This window comes from Phyllostomus hastatus, unplaced genomic scaffold (genome assembly GCF_019186645.2).
Source record: "Phyllostomus hastatus isolate PE091 unplaced genomic scaffold, TTU_PhHast_1.1 phas_contig_150, whole genome shotgun sequence".
NCBI lineage: Eukaryota > Metazoa > Chordata > Mammalia > Chiroptera > Phyllostomidae > Phyllostomus > Phyllostomus hastatus.
Window position 1 is genome coordinate 25,806,983 of NW_025333611.1, and position 23,815 is coordinate 25,830,797.

A 23,815-nucleotide genomic window follows, 5' to 3' on the forward strand; every position below is an offset into this window, starting at 1 on the left:
AGGAGTGGGAAGGAAAGAAGAGGCTGGTGACAGCATTAATCAACTCTTACTTCTGAGGCTTGCTTTTTTAACTCACCATTTCCTTTGCTACCTCAAAGGCAGACTGGATCCAATCAAGCAGTCACACCTGATCTGTCCAAGGTGGAATCTTGCAAAGTAAAATCTCAGGAGAACCAAGGGATGCTTATGGGCAGGAACAGAGAGTTGCTTTTAGAACACATAGTCAAGTGATCAAACAGGACTCTTTGAAGGGACAGGTGACATCATGCAACATATACTGGGGAGGTTAGAGGGTGAGAAGTACTATGAAGACTACAAAATAGAAAAATAGTATAGAGAAGGGAAGAGACAATACATAAGACTTTAGGCCAGGTGGTCAGAGGAGGAGTCTTTAAGGGGCCTTTGGCTGAGACCCAGGGGATGAGAAGTTGCCAACCACATGAAGATGTGTAGCAAAGGCATTCCAAAGAACAGCAATGGAAAGTCCTACGGCTGGAAAGTGCTCAGGGTGTTAGCGGAGTTTGAGACCAGCGAAGCTTAAGCACAAAGGGAGAAGAACAATCAAAAAGGAGACTACAAAATGAGCAGAAGCCTTGTCATACATAAGCTAAAGTAAAAAGTTAAAATTGTCTTCTGAGTGACATGTGAAGTCACTGGGAAATTTTGGGCAAGTGTGACATAATAAGGTCAAGTTTTTCTAAAACATTGGTCTACCTGCCATGTGAGGAATGCATTCTCTCTCACCAAGATCACTATGGTTCTGGTTGGCCATGAGTCCAATGAGTTAAAATGGTACTAAGAAAAGAGAAGAAATACAAAGGGACGAAAATATGATCCTTCATAACCTATCCATCAAGTGAGAGCTTACAACCTCCAACAACCATGGTCACTGAGCGTGGGTCCAGAGCTAAGGTTTTTCAGCTACTCAGAGGAGCATTCTCTGACCACATAATCTCAAGTTGCCTCCCATACCCATCACTCTCAGTCTTCTTTCCATCATGGTACTTCTCACTATCTCAAAGATTCCTGTTTGCCTGCTTACTTTGCCCACTAAAATATAAGCTCCATGAGAGTCAGGACTTTCTCTTATTCGGAGATATGCGCCCAATATCTAGGTCAATGCCTAGTACATAGTTGGAGGCCACTAAATATTTGTTGACTGAGCTAATGAAGTCTAAGTTCTAAAAGCAACTCCTAATACAAGGATTGATCTCCAATGAAAAAGCCAGAGATTCAGATGTGGAGACAGCACAGAGACAATTTTTATATTATTCCTATCTTTCAAAAGACAAAAATAATTAGTCATTAGAGTAGCACTATCTGCTGTAATTTTGCGCCAGGTGCTTTCCACATGCTACATCATTTAAGTCTCCCAATGCTCTCAAGTGAGCATTATTACTCCCATTTTATAAGTGAGGAAACAAGATTTAAGGGATGGAGCTAAGACTATATAGTCAGCAGCATAGCACTGGTTAAAAGCAAAGGGACTGGCACTGGACCAAGGTTCAAATTCTGGCTGCAACTCTTTTTAGTTGTATGACTTACTTTTACTTTCTGTACTTTGGTTTTCTAATTTATAAATGGGGAGACTAGTATATGCTGCATAAATTGTGCAAGTTCAATGAAATAAGGTTTATAAAATACTTAACAAAAGGTACGACAGACAAATAGTTAAATGGCTATAGCTATTCTATTACTATTATGGTTCACATAAACTTAACATCAGGCTTTCAATGCATGGAACTCTTCATTCTGTGGCGTTCTAAAAAGACATCTACTCTTTGTCTCCAAGGCCCTGTTCAACCAGCAAGAAAAAGAAGGGAACAAACAGAAAACTGGGAGCTGAATCTTAAAGATATGGAAAGAAATATAAGAGCACCCTATGTAAATTTATCTTAAGGAGATAACAATGGCATGTCTATAAGGACTATCATTATCGATTGATTAATGATCATGAAAAGAGAAAGAGAGAGGGAGAAACACCTTAACTGTCCAAAAGTAGGTCGTCAGTTCAGAAAGTCTTGATGCAGCCCTGGCCAGTATGGCTTAGTTGGCTGGAGCATCCTCTCATACACCAAAGGGTTGTGGGTTGAGTCCAGTCAGGGCACATCTCTGGGTTGCAAGTTCAATCCCCAGTCAGACTGCACATGGGAGGTAATCAATCAATGTTTCTCTCACATCAATGTTTCTATCTCTGTCTCCCTTCCTCTCCCTCTAAAATCAATTAACATATTAAAAATATTAGAAAGTCTGGACGCGGCATACCTGGAATATTATGTAGCCACTAAAAACAATCTTAGAGAGTGGTTAATGATATGGGAAGATGATTATGGCCTATTGAGAAGAAATGGCTATAAAACCAAAATGAGTACAGTAGTCTCCCCTTATCTGTGGTTTCAGTTACCTACAGTAATCATAGTCCAAACATATTAAATGGAAAATTCCAGAAATAAACAATTCATAAGTTTTAAATTGTGCACCATTCTGAGGAGCATGGTGAAATTCCACACTACCCCACCCAGGACATAACTCATCCCTTTGTGCAGAGGCTCCCAGCCCATTAAAAACATAGCAGACTTCTCAGTTATTAGGTTTGTGGGGGTGGGGGGGGGGGGTGTGCACAAGCAAACACATTCACGTTAAGTTTTTATAGTATATTATAATTATTTTATTTTTAGTTATTATTGCTCTCTTAATGTGCCTAACTGATAAATTAAAGTTTATCATAGGAAAAATATAGTATAAATAGGGTTCAGTACTATCTATGGTTTCAGATATCCACTGGGTGTCTTAGAATATACACCTCCAGAGGATAAGGACTACTGTATCTCTAATTAATATTATTAGTGTAATTTCTACTTTCTTCTTTTATTTGTCTATAATTTCTAAATTTTCTCTAATGAACATGCATTACCTGTACAATGTAAAAAATACAATTTTTTTTTGGATTGCTTGATTTTTTTTTTTAATGACTAGCCTATGTGCCAAGAAACACTGGGGACACATGTCTCAGAAGGTAGAGGAACATCCTGCTATTTTGCTGTTAATACCTTTATGAACCACAGGGTTGGCAGCTCGAGGGATGGAGATATAAGCCATCTTATCCTGGTCTCCTTTAAATTTGCCCAAAATATATTACTTCAGAAGAATCTATATGAAATACCTACAAAGACTCAGATTTCATACCCAGTTTCCTGACCTATCCCAAATAGGTTTTTAGATCCCTAATTGGCATTATAAATACACAATTATATCTGGAACTGTTCAACTAACCCAGATAAGATGCTCTCATTCATGCCCCCAAATATATCTTCTTGAAATACAAATCACTGACCTACTTCGTTAAAGACGATTTTAATAGCATCTCCCTATCTCAATAATAAAAATGGGAAACTTGAGGCTTGCATCAGGTCCCATTAGAGAAGTAGAAAATAAGCATCTGAATGCTCCCCATCAACGCAGCTCACCAAGGAGCAGGACATTCTGTACTAACCCTGGTTCTGAGATGTCCTTTCACCTCTGAAACACAACACAAGATGTGCAACAGGAAAGGAGGCCCAAGACAGTGTTTTTTACAAGATGGGACCACTCAGAGCTCAGACTTCTTCAGATTCACAGTCACCTCAAATCTGGGATTCTTTTTAGCTATCACCCTAAAGGCTTTGTTTTTCCCATAATCAAGAGGTCAGAGATCAGTCACTTCTTCGGTCTTCTGGCAAGGCAAGATGGTGATGGGGGAAGGGCAGCACAGTGAAAGAATGAGAAGGCAAAAATAAGATGGGAGGAAAACAAATGAGAGGAAGAGAAAACATATAAATGGTAAAGAACATGTTATCTTACGCTGGAGCTGGAATTTCATAGAACAGCACAGGCCTTCAATAAGAAAGGACTTTCATGTGAAGACCTTAGATACCCCCAAATCACTGCCACTTCAGTCATGAGAAACTTACTTCCTTATCACTAATTCCAATAATGGTTACATCTGAAACCGTCAAAATATAGTTACCCCAGTCAGAATACTACTGAAATTTTTTTCCTCTGGAGAAAAAAAAGTTCCTCTCTTCTGCTCAAAACAATGTGTCTTCCTGCTAGAAGTTAAGTTCTTCCTTCCCACTGACACCAGGAAATTACTCTCTCCCAAGCAAGATCGGAATTAAGAAAGAGACATGAGTAAAGAATCCTATACCAGAGACCTACACACACTCAGGAATGAGTGTGAAACAGGCCTGCTGCACTAGCATTATCTGTCAAAAGGTGAACAAAATAAAGAAAAATTGACTGCCAGATACACACATCCTGGCATTGAAATCTGGGGAGCTGCAAATTATCTGAAGGCAGCAAAGGAAAAGGATATGTAACTTCAGAAGATTAAGGGACAAAGGAGACAGGAGCATACCACACTTTGGGCCATGGGTTAAAAATCCTGAGGAAGTGGCTGCTTACAGTTGGGGGGATGGGAAGGATGGAGGATGATGGCTAAGGAGTAAGAGGGTTTCTTTGGAGAACGATAAAAATGTTCTAAAATTAACTGAGAAGATGGAAGAAAAATTATGTGAATATATAAAAAGTCACGAATTATACATTACAAATGAGTAAATTATGTGGTATGTGAATTATATCTCATTAAGCTATTTTAAAAGAATCCTAAGGAAGGACCTCCAAGGTCTCCACCCACCACTGCCTAACCTCATAATGGCACATTTGGGGAGCTCAGTAATACAACTGCTACAGGTGTCACATTAAGATACATGTCATCCTTTTCCTGCATAACATTTCACAAGTTTCTCATAGAAGATTACCATCAAAACACATTTCAATCTTCTTTCTTTAAAGGAGATTGGAAGGGAAAGGTAAGATGAGACTCCAGCATTCAGAACCCAGACTTGTGAAAACAAGTAAATTTTAAGTTATGCTCAGCTGGTGATCATCTTGCTTGAACTCTGTGCTGCTCCCGGCACAAAACCCCAAGCCCTGTTGTGCTGTCTTTTCATTTCAGCATGGTGTGAAGTAATGCTGGCCAGAAGAGGTGGGGAAGATGAGAAGCAAGCCAAAGTCATGTCCCAAGACACTGAGGCCAAAAGCTTTCAGTTCCACTCCAATTTTCTATGCAATGGAGCACAGCTTCCCTGCTTCGGAACTGATTACAAACCTGCTGGCTATGTAAAGAGGAAACAGGATTTCTTTCCAGAGAGAGAACCATCTTGCGGCTCTAAATGGAGCTGGCAACATGGTAGCTTGCTGACCTTGCACACTGAGCCCAGGGAGGTTTTGGCCAGAGGGCCAGGAGACGGCAGCAAGCAAAGCTGTCTGAGGCCTCCAAGGCCTGGCCAGCAGACCAGAGGCAGTGGGACAAGGCCAGAGCTGGGAGAGGTACAGATGTGGAGGCACCCATCCCCAGGGCCTGCCTGGCCTCCACAAGGCCCCCAGCGGGAGTCATGAGGCTGATGATCTGTTGGCTAAGCAGCCCAGAGCAGGCAGGATATGTCAAACATTTCACTGCACTAGTCAGAAGCAAATACCAGGATCTCCTGTCTTTGGAAAGAGTAGCCCACAGAATGGTTTAGGAAGCAAACAACAGGGAAAAGCAGCACAAGTCTCCTGGTAGCTACATCCCAGGGTCCCACCAGTGGCAGGGCTGCGGTCTGCTCTGTCACCCAGCCCTCATCACATGACTGAGAACCAGCTAAGATCAGAACAGAGATAAGGAGGAGCTGTTGGCAGAAATGAGTTGCCCGAGGGTACCTTCCAACCTGAGCAGGAGGTCAGCTCTGTCTGGGTTTCAGGCACCTCACCCTCCGGAGCCATCAGCCAGTCTCTCTTCTACTCTTCCCTAGACACTGTGTACTCTCAAGCTATGCAACAGCTCAACCAGTTCATTATGCTTCCTGACTGTTTTTGAAGAAAAAAAAATGTGTAACATAATTACAGGCTCTGACCCCAAACGACTTTAACCCTGACAAGAGCACCCAAGACTTACTGTGGGAAAACGTTTGCCCTGTGACTGTCCATGAGCATAAAGTTTCCTTTCAGGAGCTGCACACCGCCCCCCCTCCCCCCCACCCCCCGGCCCCAAGTGCTACAGAAAGAGCCCAGCTCACAGGCCAAACTCATGGAACAAGTGGATCGCATGTGTAGAGCCACAGGCCGAGATGTTCTGATGTGAGTAGAATCTGTGCTTTTCCGAGCCATTCCCCATCATTCCTTGATCTGCCATAAGGGCTCCTACCTGAGATGTCCCAACATGAGGCGAGCTGACACAGCTATGCATGCTAAGGGCAGACAAAGGATTTCAGACAAGGTTTATGTAGATTCTCTATGTGCCTGTAGAGACTTAATGTGTGGTCTGAGGACCCGCTCCAGTCAACTCACCTTGGGGAACTGAAAAGATGCAGATTTCCAGACCTCATACCAGACTCATCCATCAGAATCTCTTTGTGGGGAGCCTGGAACTCTACCTTTAGAGGAATTCTTACACATACTCACATTTAAGATCCACTATCTTACAACCAATTATAGGCACTTATGTGCATCTGCTTACCCTGCTAAGCACGATACCTACAATTTATCTCATGAATTCCTCACAACAGCAAAGTGGGTATTTACCACCTTTGTACTTCCACTGCTTTCTCCTGTTTCACCTTCAAAGGTCAAATCCAAAGGCCTTTGGGCAAGCTCTCTTCCAAACTGGCCAGGATGAAACACCTGGTCACCAGAACAAAAGTCTCTCCAACTCTCTTCTACCCACCTCTTCTGCTGCATGTGGATATTCCCAAGGATTTCAGCCTCCATTCTTTTCTCTGTATGAGTGGTTCTTCACCTTTGCTGCCCATTAGAATCACCTGAGGAGCTTTTAAAATTCCCAATGCCCAGGTTGCAACAAAGACAAATTACATCAGAATCTCCCAGGCTCCTCGGGTGATTTTAATGGGCAGTTATGACTGACAACCACTGCCTCGGCCTCTAATAGCACCTGGTGAGACCCAAATCTACACCAGTAACCAAATCTTCTCCAGAGCGGCAGACCTGTGCTTCCCACCACTTTGTAGGTGTCTCCACCTGCATGTCTCATGGGAACAACTCAGCAAGGACAAGCTGACATAGCTTCATATCCCACACCATAGATCTCCTCCTGCAGCACACAGTTTAGCCATTCCCCCAAGACCTAAAATAGAAGCTCTGGAGACACCCCAGACTCCTGCCTCCTCTGTTCACTGTTGGCTACATGTTAGCCTCTTCACCCGCACCAGAACATCTCCTCAAAAATGCCATGGAAGCCTGCATTCTCTATACTTTGTCAGCGTTTGACTGAATATTCAAATAATGATTCCATTAAGAGAGGTTTTTAACAAAGTATACTCACTGCCACTAGCTCTGTATACTCCCTGGCACACTGCCACCTACCCCAACACCTGTACTCTAGTCTGAGAAGCACAGCCTAGCCACCCCCTCCCCAGCAGGATGGCCAGATGGTCCATTCTCTTACGCACTTCTGCCTTGGGACATTGGTAAGCCAAGTAAAGCTCAAATCACTCTTAAAAGACAGGATTATTTTACATAATACATTGACAAATACTTTTCAATGTGATGATTATTTCAAGATATTTTAGGAAAAAGTAATGCTAACCATATTAAACCAATGATTTCAGACTGTAATAAAGTTCCCATTTGAAATAAATATAGCTTTAAATAAGTACACTTTTTCAAAGAAAATAAACAGTAATGAAGGTGCACAAAAACAACAGGGGTGGTTTTAAATGACTGATTTCAGAACACTGCCTTGTTGGGTTTGATAAGCCTTCACCTGCCTTTCCCAAAGTTCTCTGTTCCACAGACCCTTTTAGACTGCTAGCAATCATGCCAGTGTGCTTACTGTGGGCTCTCTGACTCTCAAGACACTGAGTCTCAAGACACTGAGCCTCTAGAAGACAGGAACTGTACCTGCCCCATCCCAGAAACCCACCACCAGGAGCCTCTACTCCAACATGAGCGGTCACAGGCACTGGAATAGAGACCATGCAGCACAGGTGACATAACCCCGTCTTCCACTGGGGGAAGTGCTAAGCTCTGCAGGACAGGCAGCCAGAAGAGAGACGGCAGACAAAATGCTCCGTTCCTGCTCCACTCCCCAGAAATACCATTGCCCAGGGAAGCTTCACTGACAGACAAGGTGTGCCTCCTGGCCCAAAGGCACGATCTCCAGTCACCAAAGGTAGGCCACCGCCCTCCTTTAACACCTGCCAAACTTCCTGAGTAACACACATGCTGCAGGGAGATAAAAACTCAACAGCACCCTCACTCGGAACACAAACAAGTTCTCTGGGGCAGTAAGTTCAAGTGATTCCTGGTACATTCTGTCTCATTTTAGGGAATGATTTTGTTGTGGCTTTTAATTCCACGGTCAACAATACGTACAGACTGGGGAGTAGGAAATGGAGAAACTCTAAGCATTGTTTTATTACAGAGGCCACTCTGTCATAAACTAAATAATGAGTTTCCTTCCTACTTTAAAATCACAACTAATAAAATTCAGTTAACACAGAACTTTTCAGAAACACTCCCATGAAATATTTATTGAAATAAAAAATGTACATACCCTTTGGCCCAGTAGTTCCCTTTCTAGGAATTCATCCTACAGATCTACTCACGCATGTGCCCTTGACAAGCGGTGCCAGGGTGTCTACAGCAACATTGCTTGTGACAGTGAAAGACTAGAAATCACCTAAATGTCTGTTACTGGGGGCACTGGTCAAATAAACTATGTCATATCCATACAGTGCAATACAATGCAATGCTAAAACTGAGTTAGCTCTATACGTACCAATGTAGAATAATACCTGAAATGTATTAAAATAGTTCACATTGCAAACACACAAAACACTGTATTAGGCATGCTACCCCCCAAAAAAACACATAAATATATTTTCTGAAAAAAGCATAAATTAGGTCTGAAAAATATACAAGAACTGGTAAAATGTTGCCCCCAGTAGAACTAGGGATCCGGAGACAGAAGGAATTGAAAGGATACTCACAGTCCCTTTAGTCCCTTTTGAATTGTATACCACTTACAGGTGTTACCTACTTAGACAACTTTTTTAAAAGAAACACAGCTATAAGTTAAAGTAAAAAAGCCTATTTTATTTTATTTTATTTTCTCAACTGCTAACCATTTTCTACACCTGACCCACAAGTATAATAACAAAATATGCAGTTAGGAATCTGTTAAGGTTTTAGTGTGTCTGCTTGACAGCCTCAGCAGCGCAGGAACTACCTCAAATTCAACTTGATCTGCCTGGAAATGTACCTCAAGTCTACCCAAAGAACAAGAAGAGCCAGTTCATATTTTCAAAGTGTTCACTTTAGCCCATAGTAAACTTGAAAGCATATCTGACAGAGAGATCAGATGAGCTTTGAAATCTACCTGTGGTGTTTACAAACCATGTGATACAGGGTTTATTTTGCCTTTTCCTTTGCGGCAGCAGCAGGTGTCAAAGCATAGCTACTGGCTTGGCCCAGATGCCAGTTAGTTAACAAGGTTTAGTCCAGAATCCCCAAACCCCTCAAACTTTGTCCATCTGGCAGAGAAAATGCATGCACACACAGACCACTCTAACCTCAGGAATCTCCTCTTTCTAAATATAGCCAGCCACTGCCCAGGCTCCAAGCTCACCCTCTGCAGCACTGTGTGCCTTCCAACCCAAGGTGAAATGAGCCAGATATAAACATGCCCTGACAGCTTCTGGCACACACTGACAAGCTGTTTTCCTTACTATTTCCTCTGTTTCTCCACTCTGGGTTTCTACAAAAATGTGTAAGCCCCAGTGACTCTAATTTGTAAACACTCCTTTGGCCACTAATGTTGTATTCTCACCCTAACAAATGTGATTTCCTTTTGGTCCCTGAAATTCAAGGTTGAAATATCCCATTAGATATGGGCAAAGCCCCATTCCATCACCCATTTTATCTGTAAGCACCTGCAGCTCAGAAAAGATACCAGACAAATCCAAGGACACAGCCAATTAATTGTAACCTCTCTCTCTCTCTCTCTCTCTCTCTCTCTCTCTCTCTCTCTCTCTCTCTCTCACACACACACACACACACACACAGACATTCATACTTTCTTCTATCCCCTGCTTCTTTTAGAATTCATGTCAGTGCCTAACAATAGGGCCTGTTCTGTTAAGAATGCTTCCAATTTAAGCAAAAGGTTAAGCTTCAGAAACATAATCTAACCAATTCAAAAAGAGCACCAAATATCAACTGGCTACAGGGATGCAAAGGACCTAAACAACAGATGTCAAAGAGCTGTCAAAAATTGGAGTTTCACAACAATTCCACCTGGAGGAATCTTTGATGAATCTTCAAGGATTCAGGAAATCTTCTATCCCATGGAAACACTGGGACTCACACACAAAGGTGGGTGTGCAAGTGATCACCACAGCACTTCCTTTAATAGTGAAAAGCCGTGACAATCCAAACATCCTTCAACAGAAGTCTGGATAATAAGCTATGTTTCCACATCGTAGAACTCTCGGCAGTCATTAAAAAGAATGCACTTATGTACGTGTACTGACAGGAAAGATCCCTGAAACACAGTATTAATCAGAAAAACACAACAGAACAATTCATATAGTATAATCCCATGTATGAAAAAAAACAAACATGCACAGAAAAAGGACAAGGAAAAAAAGCACACCAACCTGCTGACAGTGGTTACCTTAGGAAAGGGGCTTTACTCTGTACATTTCCATAGTCCTGGATGCTTTCATAAGACTGTATTCATAAACTATCTATGCATTTTTTTGTCTTTGCACTACATGATTAGGTCATTCATTCACACTGTTAATTATCCCCCCAATCTTAATCCTCCCCAAGTCTTTTTCATTTCAGAAAATAGCACCATCATTCACATAACTGCTCTAGGCAAAAACACTGGAATCATTCTTGACTTCTCTTTTTTCCCATAGCCCCAATCTAATCAAACAGCAAATCCTATAGGCTCTACTTCCAAAAACACCCAGAATCTGACCACCATCTCTGAAGCTGCCACTATAATCCAGGTGCCTCTTACTTGGCCTATTAGAATAGCCTCTTAACTGATCTCCTGGTCTCCATTCTTGCCCCACTACACCTATTCTCCACAGAGTGGCCCCATGATCTCTTAAGAACACAAGAAGGACCACGTTACAGTCTCCCATGTCTGCCAATCACACCCAGAATGAAATGCGGAGTCCTTTCCGGGACTCAAGACCCCCACAACCTGGCTCCTGGACTCTCTCCTTGTTCATCTGCCATCACTCTGCTTCGGCCACACTGGCCTCCCTGCTGTTCCCCAAACGCCCCACGCACTCTCCCTCCTCAGGACTTCTGCACCTGTTCTGCCATCCTAAAAGCCCTTACTCTAGTCTAGAGCTTACAGAACATGGTACAAGCAGATCAGGGCTCCATATTTGTTAATGAAAGCCTTCTTTTGATGGCCAAAAAAATACGTAATTTGAAACACACTGGATTATAATTTTAAAATTAAAACTAGGGTCAGTCAGAAATTTAAATCTAGAAAAACCACTTTGACTGTTAACTTTATACAGGCACCCCTCCCTTGGATAACTTTTAAAAATGCAATGGCCTTGACAGGATAACAAAGTCACCTTCATGGGTTGATTTCCCCAACAGCTCAGTGGTGGTAACGGTTCCTCCCTGACCCATTCACATTCTGTCGATACATGGGGTTTGTGATCATTAGCTTACTCTAACCAGAATTAGGACAAGCAGCCTGGGCCTCTGCCCAGAGGGACTGGCCTAACCAGAGCAGAAACCTGAACCTCAGCTTCCTAAGAACCACCTTCCTAAACCAGGGAGCCTGAAACTGACCAATCGAATGCACCTGAGGCTGAAGCAAAGGGAAGGGAAAAGTCCTCAAATGAGGAAGCAAAAAGTCCTCAAATGAGGGCAAACAGGGACTGAATGCTCTTCACTTAACTATCAGAAATTTTATGAAACAAAGTAAAAGGGAAAAAATTGCAAGCCCAACAAAAAGATCTGAATAAGCATTTCAGAACACAAAATGCACCAATGGGCAATATGCACATGAAAAGATGCTCAACATCATTAGTCATCAGGAAAATGCACACTGAAACCACAATAAGATACCACTACTTCACGCCCACTAGGATGGCTACCGATCAGACAATGAGACATACAAGAACGAGTGTTGGATATGACATGCAGAACCTGGAACCCTAGTCCACTGCTAGGGGGAATTTTAAATGACACTTCTGCGGTGGACACCAATTTGGCAGGGTTGTTGTTTTTTTTAATGAAACATATATTAACTATACAACCTAGCAATTCTACTCCTAGTAAGAAGTGAAATAAGAAATGAAAACATGTCCACACAAAGACATGTATGCAGATGTTCATTGCAACATTATCCATAAGAGCCAAAAGCTAAAAACAACCCAAATGCCTATCAGCTGGTGAATGGATAAACAAAGCAGGGTTTACAAAATGGAGTACTCTTTAGCAATAAAAAGAAACAAACCACTGGTACATGCTACAACATGGATGCATCTAAAAATATTATGTTATGCTATGTGAAAGAAGCCAGATGCAAAAGACCACATAGAGTATGATTCAAGTTAGCTTAAATTTTCAGAAAAGAAGAATCTATATATTTAGACTGTCTAACTCTGAAGTATTCCCTATGAGGATTCCCTGAAGTTAGACTTACTTTATTTCTAGAACCATAAGACGTACCTAGGTTTTAGAGGAGGAAAATAGGAAAAAAATTTTGAAGCAAAAAATGTGGTAAAATATTTAATAACAAACAACATAATATTTCACCAATGTAAATGTAAACAGAACTCAACAGCAGCATTAACAATCATTATTCCTCTCAAATGGGGGGGGGGGTGAGACTTATAGACCAAAAAATGGGTAATTCACTGTCCCATTCATTCATTCACTCATTCATTTATTCAAACACTATTTACTTAGCACCAACCAAGTGTCAGGGGCTCTACCAGGCCTGGGGAGGTAGTGGAAGGCAAGACACTCAGAGAAGCTCTCATGGGGCTTACATGAAGCTAGGGGAGGCAGACAAAAATAAGCCGACATATAAGTCAGCAAAATAAACTGAGCTGTAGATATATGCATGAAGAAACTACAGCTGGAGATATGGTTGACACTGACCAGGAGGGTAAGACAGGGGTGTGGCTGGGCAGTTTTGGAAGGCCTGTCTGGGGACACCTTTGATGGAGGATGAAACGAGGAGCAGCAGCCAACTGGGCAAAGGAAGGTCTAGTGCTGAGTCTTCCAAGTGAAGGGAAGAACAAATGCAAATGTCCTGGGGTAAGAGTCTGCCCTTTCCAAGGAATAAAAAGCAATGATGGTATTGCCGAAAGGTGCTGCAGGGGGAGGCTGTGAATATGACAAGCTATATCTATTACTCCTATGGTTCTGTTACGTTACACAGCAAAAGGAATTCATCAATTGACTTTCAGTTCATCAAAAAGGTGATTATACAGGTGGGCCTAATCTAACCACAAGAGCCCTTTAAGATCAGGGAGTTTTCTCTGGCCTGTGGCAAAAAAGGAAATCAGAGACTGGAGTGAACATTCAGAAGGACTCTGGGGACTCTTGCTAGCTTTAAAGATAGAGGAGCCACATGAGAAGGAAGGTGGCTCCTTAAAAGCCCTGACTGGTGTAACTCAGTTGAGCATCATTCCACAAAACAAAAGGTACCAGTTTCTCAGTCAGGGCACATACCTGGGTTCCAGGTTCAGTCCCCAGTAGGAGCATAAACAAGAGGCAAACCCATAGATGTTTCTCTCTCACATCGGTGTTTCTCTCCCTCTCTTTCTCCTCCCTTCCTCTCTCCCTCTAAAAACAAATACACAAAAATCTTTAAAAACATTTTTAAAAAACAGACGGTGGTCCCTGCTGACATCCAGCAAGAGAACGGGAACCTCTGACTAGCAGCAAAGAAATGAATCCTGTAGACAACCGAAACGATTTGGGTGTAAGATTCTCCCCCAGAGCCTCCTTATAACAGCTAACAGCCTCTTGAGACCCAAGAGCAGAGAATTCAGTCCCTCCATGCCTGGATTTCTGACCTGTAGAACAGGGAATAATAAATCCATGTTGTTTCACATTTCAAAAAGGAAAAATAAATAAGTAAATAAAGGTTGTCTGAGGCTTGAGGTGAGAATGGAGAGTGCCTATTTGGGGTGATACAAGTGGTCTAAAACTGAATTGGGGTAATGTTTGCAGAACTCTGTAAAACTACCAAATTGTACACTAAAAACTGATGAAATAATTCAATAAAGCTTTTTTTAAAACTCCCTGAAAATACGCTGATCTGAAACAAATGGCTACTTTGAAAGGAATAAGCATAAACATAATATTTTTAATCCTCAACAGAGAATAAGTTTATTGATTCTAGAGAGAGAAACTGAATGAGAGAAAGAGACATGGATGTGAGAAAGAAACATCGACTGGTTGCCTCCTGCACACACCCCAACCAGGGATCAAACCGACAACTCAGGTATATACCCTATCAGGAATGGAACCTGCAACCTTTTGGTGTCCAGGACCACACTCCAGCCAACTAAGCCACCAGGCCAGGGCAAACATAGTGTTCTCAAGAGAGACATCTATGATAAATCACTCTTATCAATTCACAGTGTTAGTGATCATTCTGAAGGGAAAAAAGAGAAGATAGAAAATATATAGCTTTTTTATACCTTTAAAGGAGAAAGAATAGTCTTTCTTAATGATAGGTGTTGGTAATTAAAACTCAACAAAGAAGACATTCAGCCATAAAAAGGAATGAAATTTTGACATGCGCTACAACATGAATGAACCTTGAAAACACTAGGCTAAATGAAAAAAATCAGACACAAAAGGACAAATACTGGATTATTCCACTAATATGAGGTACTTAGAAAAGTCAAATTCATGGAGAAGGAAAGTAGTATAGAGGTTTACCAGATACTAGGGGGACCGAATAATGGGGAGTTGCTGTTTAATGGGTATAGAGTTTCAGTTTGGTATGATAAAAATGTTCTGGAAAGAGATAGTATTAGTGGAAAGTTTGTGTTACGTATATTTGACCACAGGGGAAAAAAAACTACTCAGCATAAGGTAACTCAAATAACCCAATTAAAAATGAGCAAAAGATCTGAACAGACACCTCACCAAAGATGATAATCAGGTGACAAATAAGCATATTAAAAAGATGTTCGACACCCTGTTATTAGAAAATTACAGATGTAAAAAACAATGAGCTACCACCCTGCCTGCCTATTAGAACAGCTGAACCTCAAATACAGACACCACCAAGTGTGGCTGAGGATATGCAGCAGCAGGAACTCTCATTCACTGCTGGTGAGAATGTAAAATGGTATGGCCACTTTGGAGGACAGCTTGGCAGTTTCTTACAAAACTAGACACACTCTTACCATACGATCCAGCAATTGTGCTCCTTGGTATACACCCAAAGGAGCTGAAAACTCATGTTCACACATGAACCTGCACAGAAATGTTTATATCATCTTTATTCGTAATTGCTAAAACTTGGAAGCAACTAAGATGTCCTTCAATAGATGAATGAACACATTCACGTGGTACATACAAACAACGGAAAATTGGTCAGTGATAAAAAGAAATGAGCTAGCAAGTCACAAAACATAGGGGAAAACCTTAAATGTATATTGCTAAATGAAAGAAGCCAATCTGAAAAGGCTACCTACCGGATGATTCCAACTATGACATTCTGGCAAATGTCATAGCAATGTCAAGGCAAAACTAGGAAAACAGCAAAAAGATCAGCGGTTGCAAAGGATTGGGTACAGGAGATGAATAAGTGAAACATGGAGATTTTAAGACAGTGTAATGGCCAATAAATGTTATTATGCATTTGTCCCAACCCATAAAACAAACAAAAAGAGAACCTTATGTGATTTATGGATTTTAGTTAATAACATTTTATTGCCATTGTAATAAACGTACCTCACCACTTCAAGATGTTAATAATAGGAAGAAATAGATGTGAGAGGCTATATGGGAACTCTCAATGCTTTCCACTCAATTGTCCTGGAAACCTACAAACTGTTCTAAAAATAAAGTCTATTAATTATTTTTAAAAGGGGGAGGAGGGGAGCTTAACACTCAATCAGTGGGCTGAGAACTACAGATTAGATCCAATTTATTCAATCCAATCAAGAGCAGAATGAATTAAGTGAAAGAACTTTTTTTAAAAGCCAGTATTATATAAACACTATAAAATCTTGTTTGCATTTAATTTGCTATTGTTTATATTTGTATGAGTAATACTTCAAATGGCAGTATTGCAAATTATCACCATTTACAAATAATTAGGAAATTCTTTTTCTTCCTTTTATTTGCAAGGTGTTAAAGCAAAGTAAAGGAACTGGGAAAAATGTTTTGCTATCTAACTCCACACCCATTTGTTCCATTAGGATTTTATGAGTAATCTCCTCCTAAACAAAGCAACTTGGCATTGAACATCCTTTGAGAGTTTATGCCATCCAAGAAGGGTTCATATCTCACTATTGCAAGAAGCCTGTATCAAACCCTTAAAAAGTACAGAAAGATGGCAAGCTTTAAAGCATGCAACACTTGATGTCAATATTTTTATTCTTGTTTTAAGGAGCAAAGAGGATGAACTATTGATCTTACCAAATCGGACCCAGGAGTAGGTTTTACCCTCCCTGCTTGATGCTTTTTTACCCAGTTAAAATATAATCACTTCCAGGTATAATATAAATAAATCATGGGAATATAATGTACAGCGTGGTGACTAGAGTTAATACTCTAGTGAATATCTGAAAGTTGCTAAGAGAATAAATCTTAAAAGTCTCCTCATAAGAAAAAAATTGTAATTTTAGTGACAGACTTAACTAGATTTAATCATGCTGACCTTATAATATATACAAATACCAAGTCACTGTGTTGTACACCAAAACTAATATGCCAATTACATCAAAATAAATATTAATAAAAAAAGAAATTAATGCTATAAAAAAGAAACTATTGTTTTTAGGAAGCCAAGAGATAATCAGAAACCCTCATTTGCCCCTCCAGCCTACAACTATTCTTTAATCCTATGATGGAGAGACAAACAACTTCAGAGCACACTACAAAGTATCAGCTATTCCTTGCTACTCAGGACTCAGACTCTGAGAAACAACTGAGGTGGGACAATATTCTCAGTTACTCTAGCACCAGCTGCATGTTTCTCCTTCCTAAGGTCTAGATCTACATAGAATTTGCATCTGCACTGCCAGTGTGTTTACTGAAGCACCAAAAAATCATGTTCAAAAAAATGCCGGGTCGTCCATTGCCAGGTTCAAAACTCGGTTGTACAGCTTCCTAGCCGTGTGACCTTAGACAAGTTACCACAACTCTAAATTGCAGAAAAATAAGAGTATTCATCTCAACGCATGGTGAAAGGACTAATGAGACAATGTGCACACTTAGCATACAGTGGAGCACTTGGTAGGTGCTCAATAAACAAGGCTGCTGGCATTCTTATTAAACTATTTTCTGTTAAATTCACTGGGGTTGCCTTGGTGATGTGATGCAGGTCAGACATCTGAGAATTATTAACTGCCAAGAATGCAATGAAAAAGGTGTGCCATCTCCAAAACATCTCATGAAAACTATGGGCTCAAAAACAGTCACTTCGTTTTCCTTAAAAAAAAAAAAAGCATCACACAGAAGAATACCTACTCAAGAGTACAGCTTGATTCAGCGTCACACACCCTGCCCCAACATGACTAAAAGCTCACTAAGAGAAGTGGCTAGATTCTTAGTCTTGTTTTGATAATCTCCTTTGCATCCATCAAACACCCACGAGCTAGAATGAAGCCATTTCCCTCTCCTGAGTTGGAAACACAATGGCACGCCTGGGCTTTTCTAGGCCTTGGAACAACAGTTCAGTCTTTAGGACCTCACCTCTACTTAAATCCCCCTGGAGAAGAGAAAGCAGCTGACAGAATTCCAATCAAGAACTCTGTGCCTACAGCTGGTCACCGCCATCTAGGAGAAAACTATTTAAATTGCGCTTCTGATGTCCAGAATAGGCCAATCTATAGCAACAGAAATTGCATTGGAGGTTGACTAGGAATTGGGGAGGAAAAGCTGGGAAACAATGGGGAGTGACTGCTAATGGGAATGGGGTTTCTTTTGAGGGTGATGAAAATGTCCTAAGATTGGCTGTGGTGATGAGTGCACTAACACTGTGAATGTACTAAAAACCACTGAATTGTGTGCTTTAAGTGAGTGAGAACCATATGGTAAGGTGAATTACATCTTAATAAAGTTGATGTTTTAAAGTTTGCATTTCTGCCTCTCTTTAAACTATCAGAATAAGGATACCTCATTCTGCCTCAAAGAGTATAGTCAAATTTAAAGGGGCATATCCTCAGCAATGAGTTCATAAACCAACTGTCAAACTGAGGGTTTTCACAGTTCCTGAAAACCCTCAACATCCCTCAAAATCAACAGCCTTATTCACTTTCCTTTCTATGAAACCACATTTGTTTTGCCACTGACTCCATGAGACAGCCAGACGTGAAGTTCAATGCATTCTGCAAGCTTTTCCTATAGGGCTGAGAGAGGTAGCCAGCCCAAGCACTGAGGCAGGGAGTTAATCTAACCAGATCAAAAATTTAAGCTACCAGAATGTTATTAGAAACAGCAAGATATTAGGAGACTTACTTATATTTTTTTCTTTTTAACTTACGGTGCTTTTTTTTTTTGCATAACCACAACTTTTATACAACCATTACGAGGATTCTTCCCACCAATAGTTAACACGTACACAACTGTTTAATTACCAACAACTGGCATGAAGGAAGCAAGGACCTAATGCCTTACACCCAAACCAAAAAATATCCTTCTGCTTTTAAGTGACTTTTTGTCCAAGTCTTGACCATCCTGAATGCTAGAAGACGATACAGCTACCATTAATTGAGCAGTGCTATGCACTGGCTCAAGCTACTGTATTTGCTTTTCATACAGTTTTGTTTAGATCTCACAACCACCCTAGGAGGTGAGTGTGGCTATTCCCGTGTTGCACAGGAGGAGCTCAGACTTGGTGACTTGCCCCGAGTCACCCAGTATGTGATGGGGTTAAGATGTGAACCCAGAAAGAATTCCTGAAACTCTTAATTCTGTAAGTCTGAAATTCATCTCGACCCTCTACTATTTCTACACGGAAAGAGGAGGGAAGAGAGAGAGAGAGAGAGAGAGAGAGAGAGAGAGAGAGAGAGAGAGAGAGAGAGAGAGAGAGACTTAAACACAAAGTCATTTTCACTGAGACATTGATTAATCAGGTCAGGGAAAGGGTCCTGGGTGACTAAGTGCCCACAGAGAAGGCCTGGACAAATCAGCACAGAAAAAGTGACTGGGAGTCTCAAAAGCACTAATGCACATCAAATGAGAACTATCTCCAAAATCAGGATATTTAAAAATATAGGTACAAAATTACTTTATTGCTTAACTTCTATGTGTCCAGACCAGAAGTATGGAGCCCAGGGGAAGCCTTCGGGGGTTCATTTTTATGGAGTCCATGGTGTTTATCAGATTCTCAAGGAGACACAAGAGAGAGACAACTGACCTAGAGGATGGTTTTGTTTCAGGATTAAGTGCACAGGCTTTGGAATCAGACAAGTTGGGTTTAAATGTACTTAATTTTTAAATATACTTAATTTCCGTGTCGCCTTGGGCAGGTTACTGACCTCTCTGATCTTCAGTTTCCTCGCTCATAAAGTAGAAGTAACAATGCTGTAGATGAACTCTGACAATCTCTGGAAGCCAGTTTCATTGCCTCATATTAACACACAAATAAAACCTAAATCCAACTGTAAATACTAATTATAAAATAAAGCCATAAAATTTTTAGAGCTGAACGAGATTATACATCATCTAAATCACTGTTACTTATATAATTACGTATTTATTTTTTAAAACACTGGCTTTACATTTATAGTATTGATAAGTATCATCCAAAGAAAAACAATACACAAATACTAATATAGTTATAGTATACAATGTAGTAAGCACCTAATTATAACAGAATGCCTAAAGTCTGGAAAACAGTCATCTATCAACTTCACATTCTTTAAGAGGTCATATGGCCTGTTTGAGTAGTTGTTAATAGTAGAAGAGTAGAGTTATAGAGCTAGATATACAAAGATTAGAACACCTAGTTCCACATAAGTCTTTCCCCCACATTACAGGGCTCATCCTTTCCATTAGACAACTTCAAAACTCTTAAACGCTAATAATGCATTGTTTCCTCCTTCCCAAAGAATTCTTACCCCCCCCCCCACAAAACTGTATCAAACAAATAAATTGCCAGTCACACGCATGCACCCTCTTCAGATTCAAGGCTGAGATACAAAATGTAAATCCAATTTCCAGAAAGCTTGGTCCACAGGGTGCACTCTGGGCAAGTGGGATGGGGCCAGATGAAGAGCTCTGCTCAGCAATAATTCCATCTCCAGTTCAGATCACCTGGGTTCAAAACTAAGCCCTGCTGCTAGTGTGGCTCTGGGCTAGTGATTCCCTCAAGCCTGTTTTCTCATTTGTTAAAAGAATTAACAGCACATGAGATAATTCATATGAAGCAGTGACTGTCATGGACTAAGTCCCTGTGACCCCAGGGGCAGAATATTCAATGCAACATCCTCCATGTCCATGGCAGGACTCAGCACAGCAGCAGGCACAGCATTGAAATGTTCACTGAATATAGCAGAGAGGGCCAATTAAAGCAGGTCTGAGAGTCAGTCAAAATTCCTGGCCCTAATCTGTAAATGGGCTCCTAACTTACTCCAAACCAGGGGTCAAGGATTCCCTGAACCCAGAATGGCCCTGATGACTGACAAAGGAAGAATATGTGCGCATGCTTCAGGTCAGTCTCCAGCTTCTGAGGAGCCTCATCACGTCACAGTTCTCCGTTTATTTTACCCTAAAACATTGGCACCTGCTGCCCTGGGGTTCCATTGTCTCCCTCTTCATTTTTAAAAAGAACAGACACAAATGACAGCTCAGGCACTTGACTTCTGCTCGTCTCCTTTAAAGAGGCCTGGGGAAAATTCACAGCTAGGCCCTTACTCTGCCAACAGCAACCTTTCTGAGCTGAAAGGTACCACCTATGAAGAAATCCATCACAGAGTCAGGAAAAGTGAAGTAAAAGACAGTTCCACTCTCTGCCTTCACATTTTTCATGATTCTCAAAACGAAAAGATGGACTGAACCATTTTTAAGAAGAAGGACTGAAAAGCACCAAAAAGGATCTCACAATCCAAGGTGCTCATCCTCAGAGCACTCGTTTGGCTGGAAGGAGAAACTCTCTGGCTCTGCAAAAGTCAAGGGAAAATCGTACACAGAATGCAAATTTCATTTCTCCCCTACCAAAAGGAAACAAGTAAAAATGGTTTTACAAAAGCTTGCAGAATGTTAAAAGATGAGTTTAAACTTCTCTTTTCTGATCGAGGAATGAGGACATTCCTTCTGAGCCCTTTCAGTTTTCAAGGATAGCGGGAGAGGTAAAAAGGAGAGCAAGGGAGCGGGAGAGGGGGAGTCAGGATATGTCCGTTCTATTTTTAAACCCTCGCCCACGGTTTAGAGTAAAGGAACACTCTGATTCTGTAGTCCCACCCCTATCACCTTCTGCTAAACACATGAATCAGGACTTGCATACGTACATGGTCCTGATTCTAGATGTGGGGGTTACTGACTGCCAATACTTCAAAGAATCCAGAGCTAAGCTACCACTCCACCCAGTCCTTCCCCTGTGCCTTTCGGGAAACCCGGCAGCCCCGAGCCGGCTGAAGCTGCGTGCAAGGATCGAAGCAGTCACAAGCCGCCTTTTTCTGAGGAGAGGCAGCGCCCCCTTGGCAGGGCATGCTCCATTCCCACGGCTGGACACCCAAGGGCGAGCCACTCTTCCCCAAGGGAGCCAGAGTCGTAGCCGCGAGGTTGGGTTTCCCAATAGGCTGCAGCGCCTCAGGCACTATAGCCCCACTTCCGGGACACCTGCGTGCGGCGCACACCCACCCGCGGCGCCCCAGAGCAGCACTCGCTCTCGGTCAACTCCCAGCCATTCCAGAACGAAAACGACTGGGCGACGGGTCTCCTTCCTCCTTGGGTTGTTGCAGGCTCGCCCATTTTACGTAGCCTTCCCGCCACATACAAGCATCTACGCCCATCCCTCAGAGCCCCGGGGAAAGAAAACCTGCCGGGGACACCGGCACCCAGAGCGGAGCGCCGCCCGACGGCCCCTCCCCGCCCAGCTCCGGGGCACTCACTCTTCAGCGCACTGATGAGGGACTTCCCGTCCTTGATGAGCTCCTTGATGAATTTGTTGGTCTTGTCCAGCTCCGCTTCATGCGACTTAAGCGTCTCTCGGAAGTGCGGGCTGTCGAGGCAGCAGTCACTGAATTCCAGCGCGGGGAGCCCCATCGTGTCAAAGGCGCCCACCCGGGGGGCGCGCCTTCCCCGGGGCCCGGGCGGCCCGCAGCCCCGAGCACGCACGCGGTGGGACCCCGACTGGCACCCCGACAGCCGCCGGCTCCACAGGTGTGGCGCCGGCTAGCCTTCTGCACTGTGTCCGCCTGCGCGCCGGACTCCCGAACCCAGCCGAGTACCGGCTGCCACGGCGCGCTACCGAGCGGCAGAAGAGCAGGAAGCACAGCAGCGAACCTGCAGCGGCGCCGGGAAGCTAGAGAACAGCCGAGCGAATTCAGCCGCCGCCTCCCCGCCTCCTTGGCTTGTTAGCTCTCCAGCAACCTCGAGCGCCCCGCCGGCGTCCGGGCTGCTCGAACCTGCTAGCGATGATCTAATCCCACTCGGACCAATCAGCTCACCCGCTTCAGCCCGACCCTCCCCGGCCGCCAAAGGACGCCCAACCCTTCCGCGGCCTTGACCCAATCAGCGGGGCCCGGAGGCGGGGCCTAAAACAGAGGGCGGGTCATCTCACCACCAAGGTCTGCAGCATAAGCACCACCCCCTCCCGCCCTCGCGGCGTTGCAGACCCCGAGCCTTACGGTGATCGCTGCAGTACATGGGCCCCCGCCACCCCGTATCTTGCCCTCCTGCTAGCGGTCCGGGTCCAAGCCCGAGATGGTGCGTCTGCAGGCCTGGGGAGCGGAGGAACCTAGACGTGCCGAGTACGAAATACCGTGAATTAGCGCTGCAGTTCTCAGCCCGCCCTACACTGCTAGGCAATCGAGTTTGCATTCAAAATGCAACCTCGACCCGGGAGAACCTCGAGTGCACCAAGCAACTAGGTCCTTCCTCCAATTCGGCAGAAAATATTTGCATCTTAAAATTACCAGTTCTTCTTGCCTGCAGTCTTCCCGCCCCCTGCAGTCCGTCCCAGTCACAGCTACTCCTGCTCAAAACCCGCCCACGGCTGCCCCTAGCCAAAGATCTAACATCCTTAGAATTTCAGCCGCCTGTTGTTTTCCTGCTCAGCATCTAACACAATTTTACATAATTACGCCCACTGCCTGTCGTCCTTGGCTACACGGTGAACTTCACGGGGGAAGGGCCACCACGGTATCTGGTGAGCTGCGGCATCCCCAACATCTAGAACAGTGGCTGGCGTTTAATAACAGATAGTGAACGCTTACCATGTGCTATAGTGCTATGGTCACTGATAAATACTTGAAATAAGGAATGGGTCCCTCTCCAATTCCCATACCCAATGCCTCACCCTGTTGCTCCTGTGTTCCACCATAGAAATCAATTCAGGTCACTCACTCACTGTATTTGTCAGGCTGGA

The 23,815-nt window shown here is 42.8% G+C and overlaps 1 protein-coding gene across 6 annotated transcripts in view; it reads right to left on the reverse strand.

Moving 5' to 3' along the window:
• The window catches only part of ARHGAP26 (Rho GTPase activating protein 26), a 404,595-nt gene extending 381,767 nt beyond the window's left edge, over positions 1 to 22,828 (reverse strand). For all 6 annotated transcript variants that reach the window (XM_045819338.1, XM_045819331.1, XM_045819324.1 and 3 more), the window contains exon 1: positions 22,338 to 22,828. In XM_045819338.1, coding sequence (XP_045675294.1) covers positions 22,338 to 22,491 — 154 coding nt within the window. In that variant the 5' untranslated portion in view covers positions 22,492 to 22,828. The remainder of the gene's footprint in view (positions 1 to 22,337) is intronic.
• Between the last annotated feature and the right edge of the window lie 987 nt (positions 22,829 to 23,815).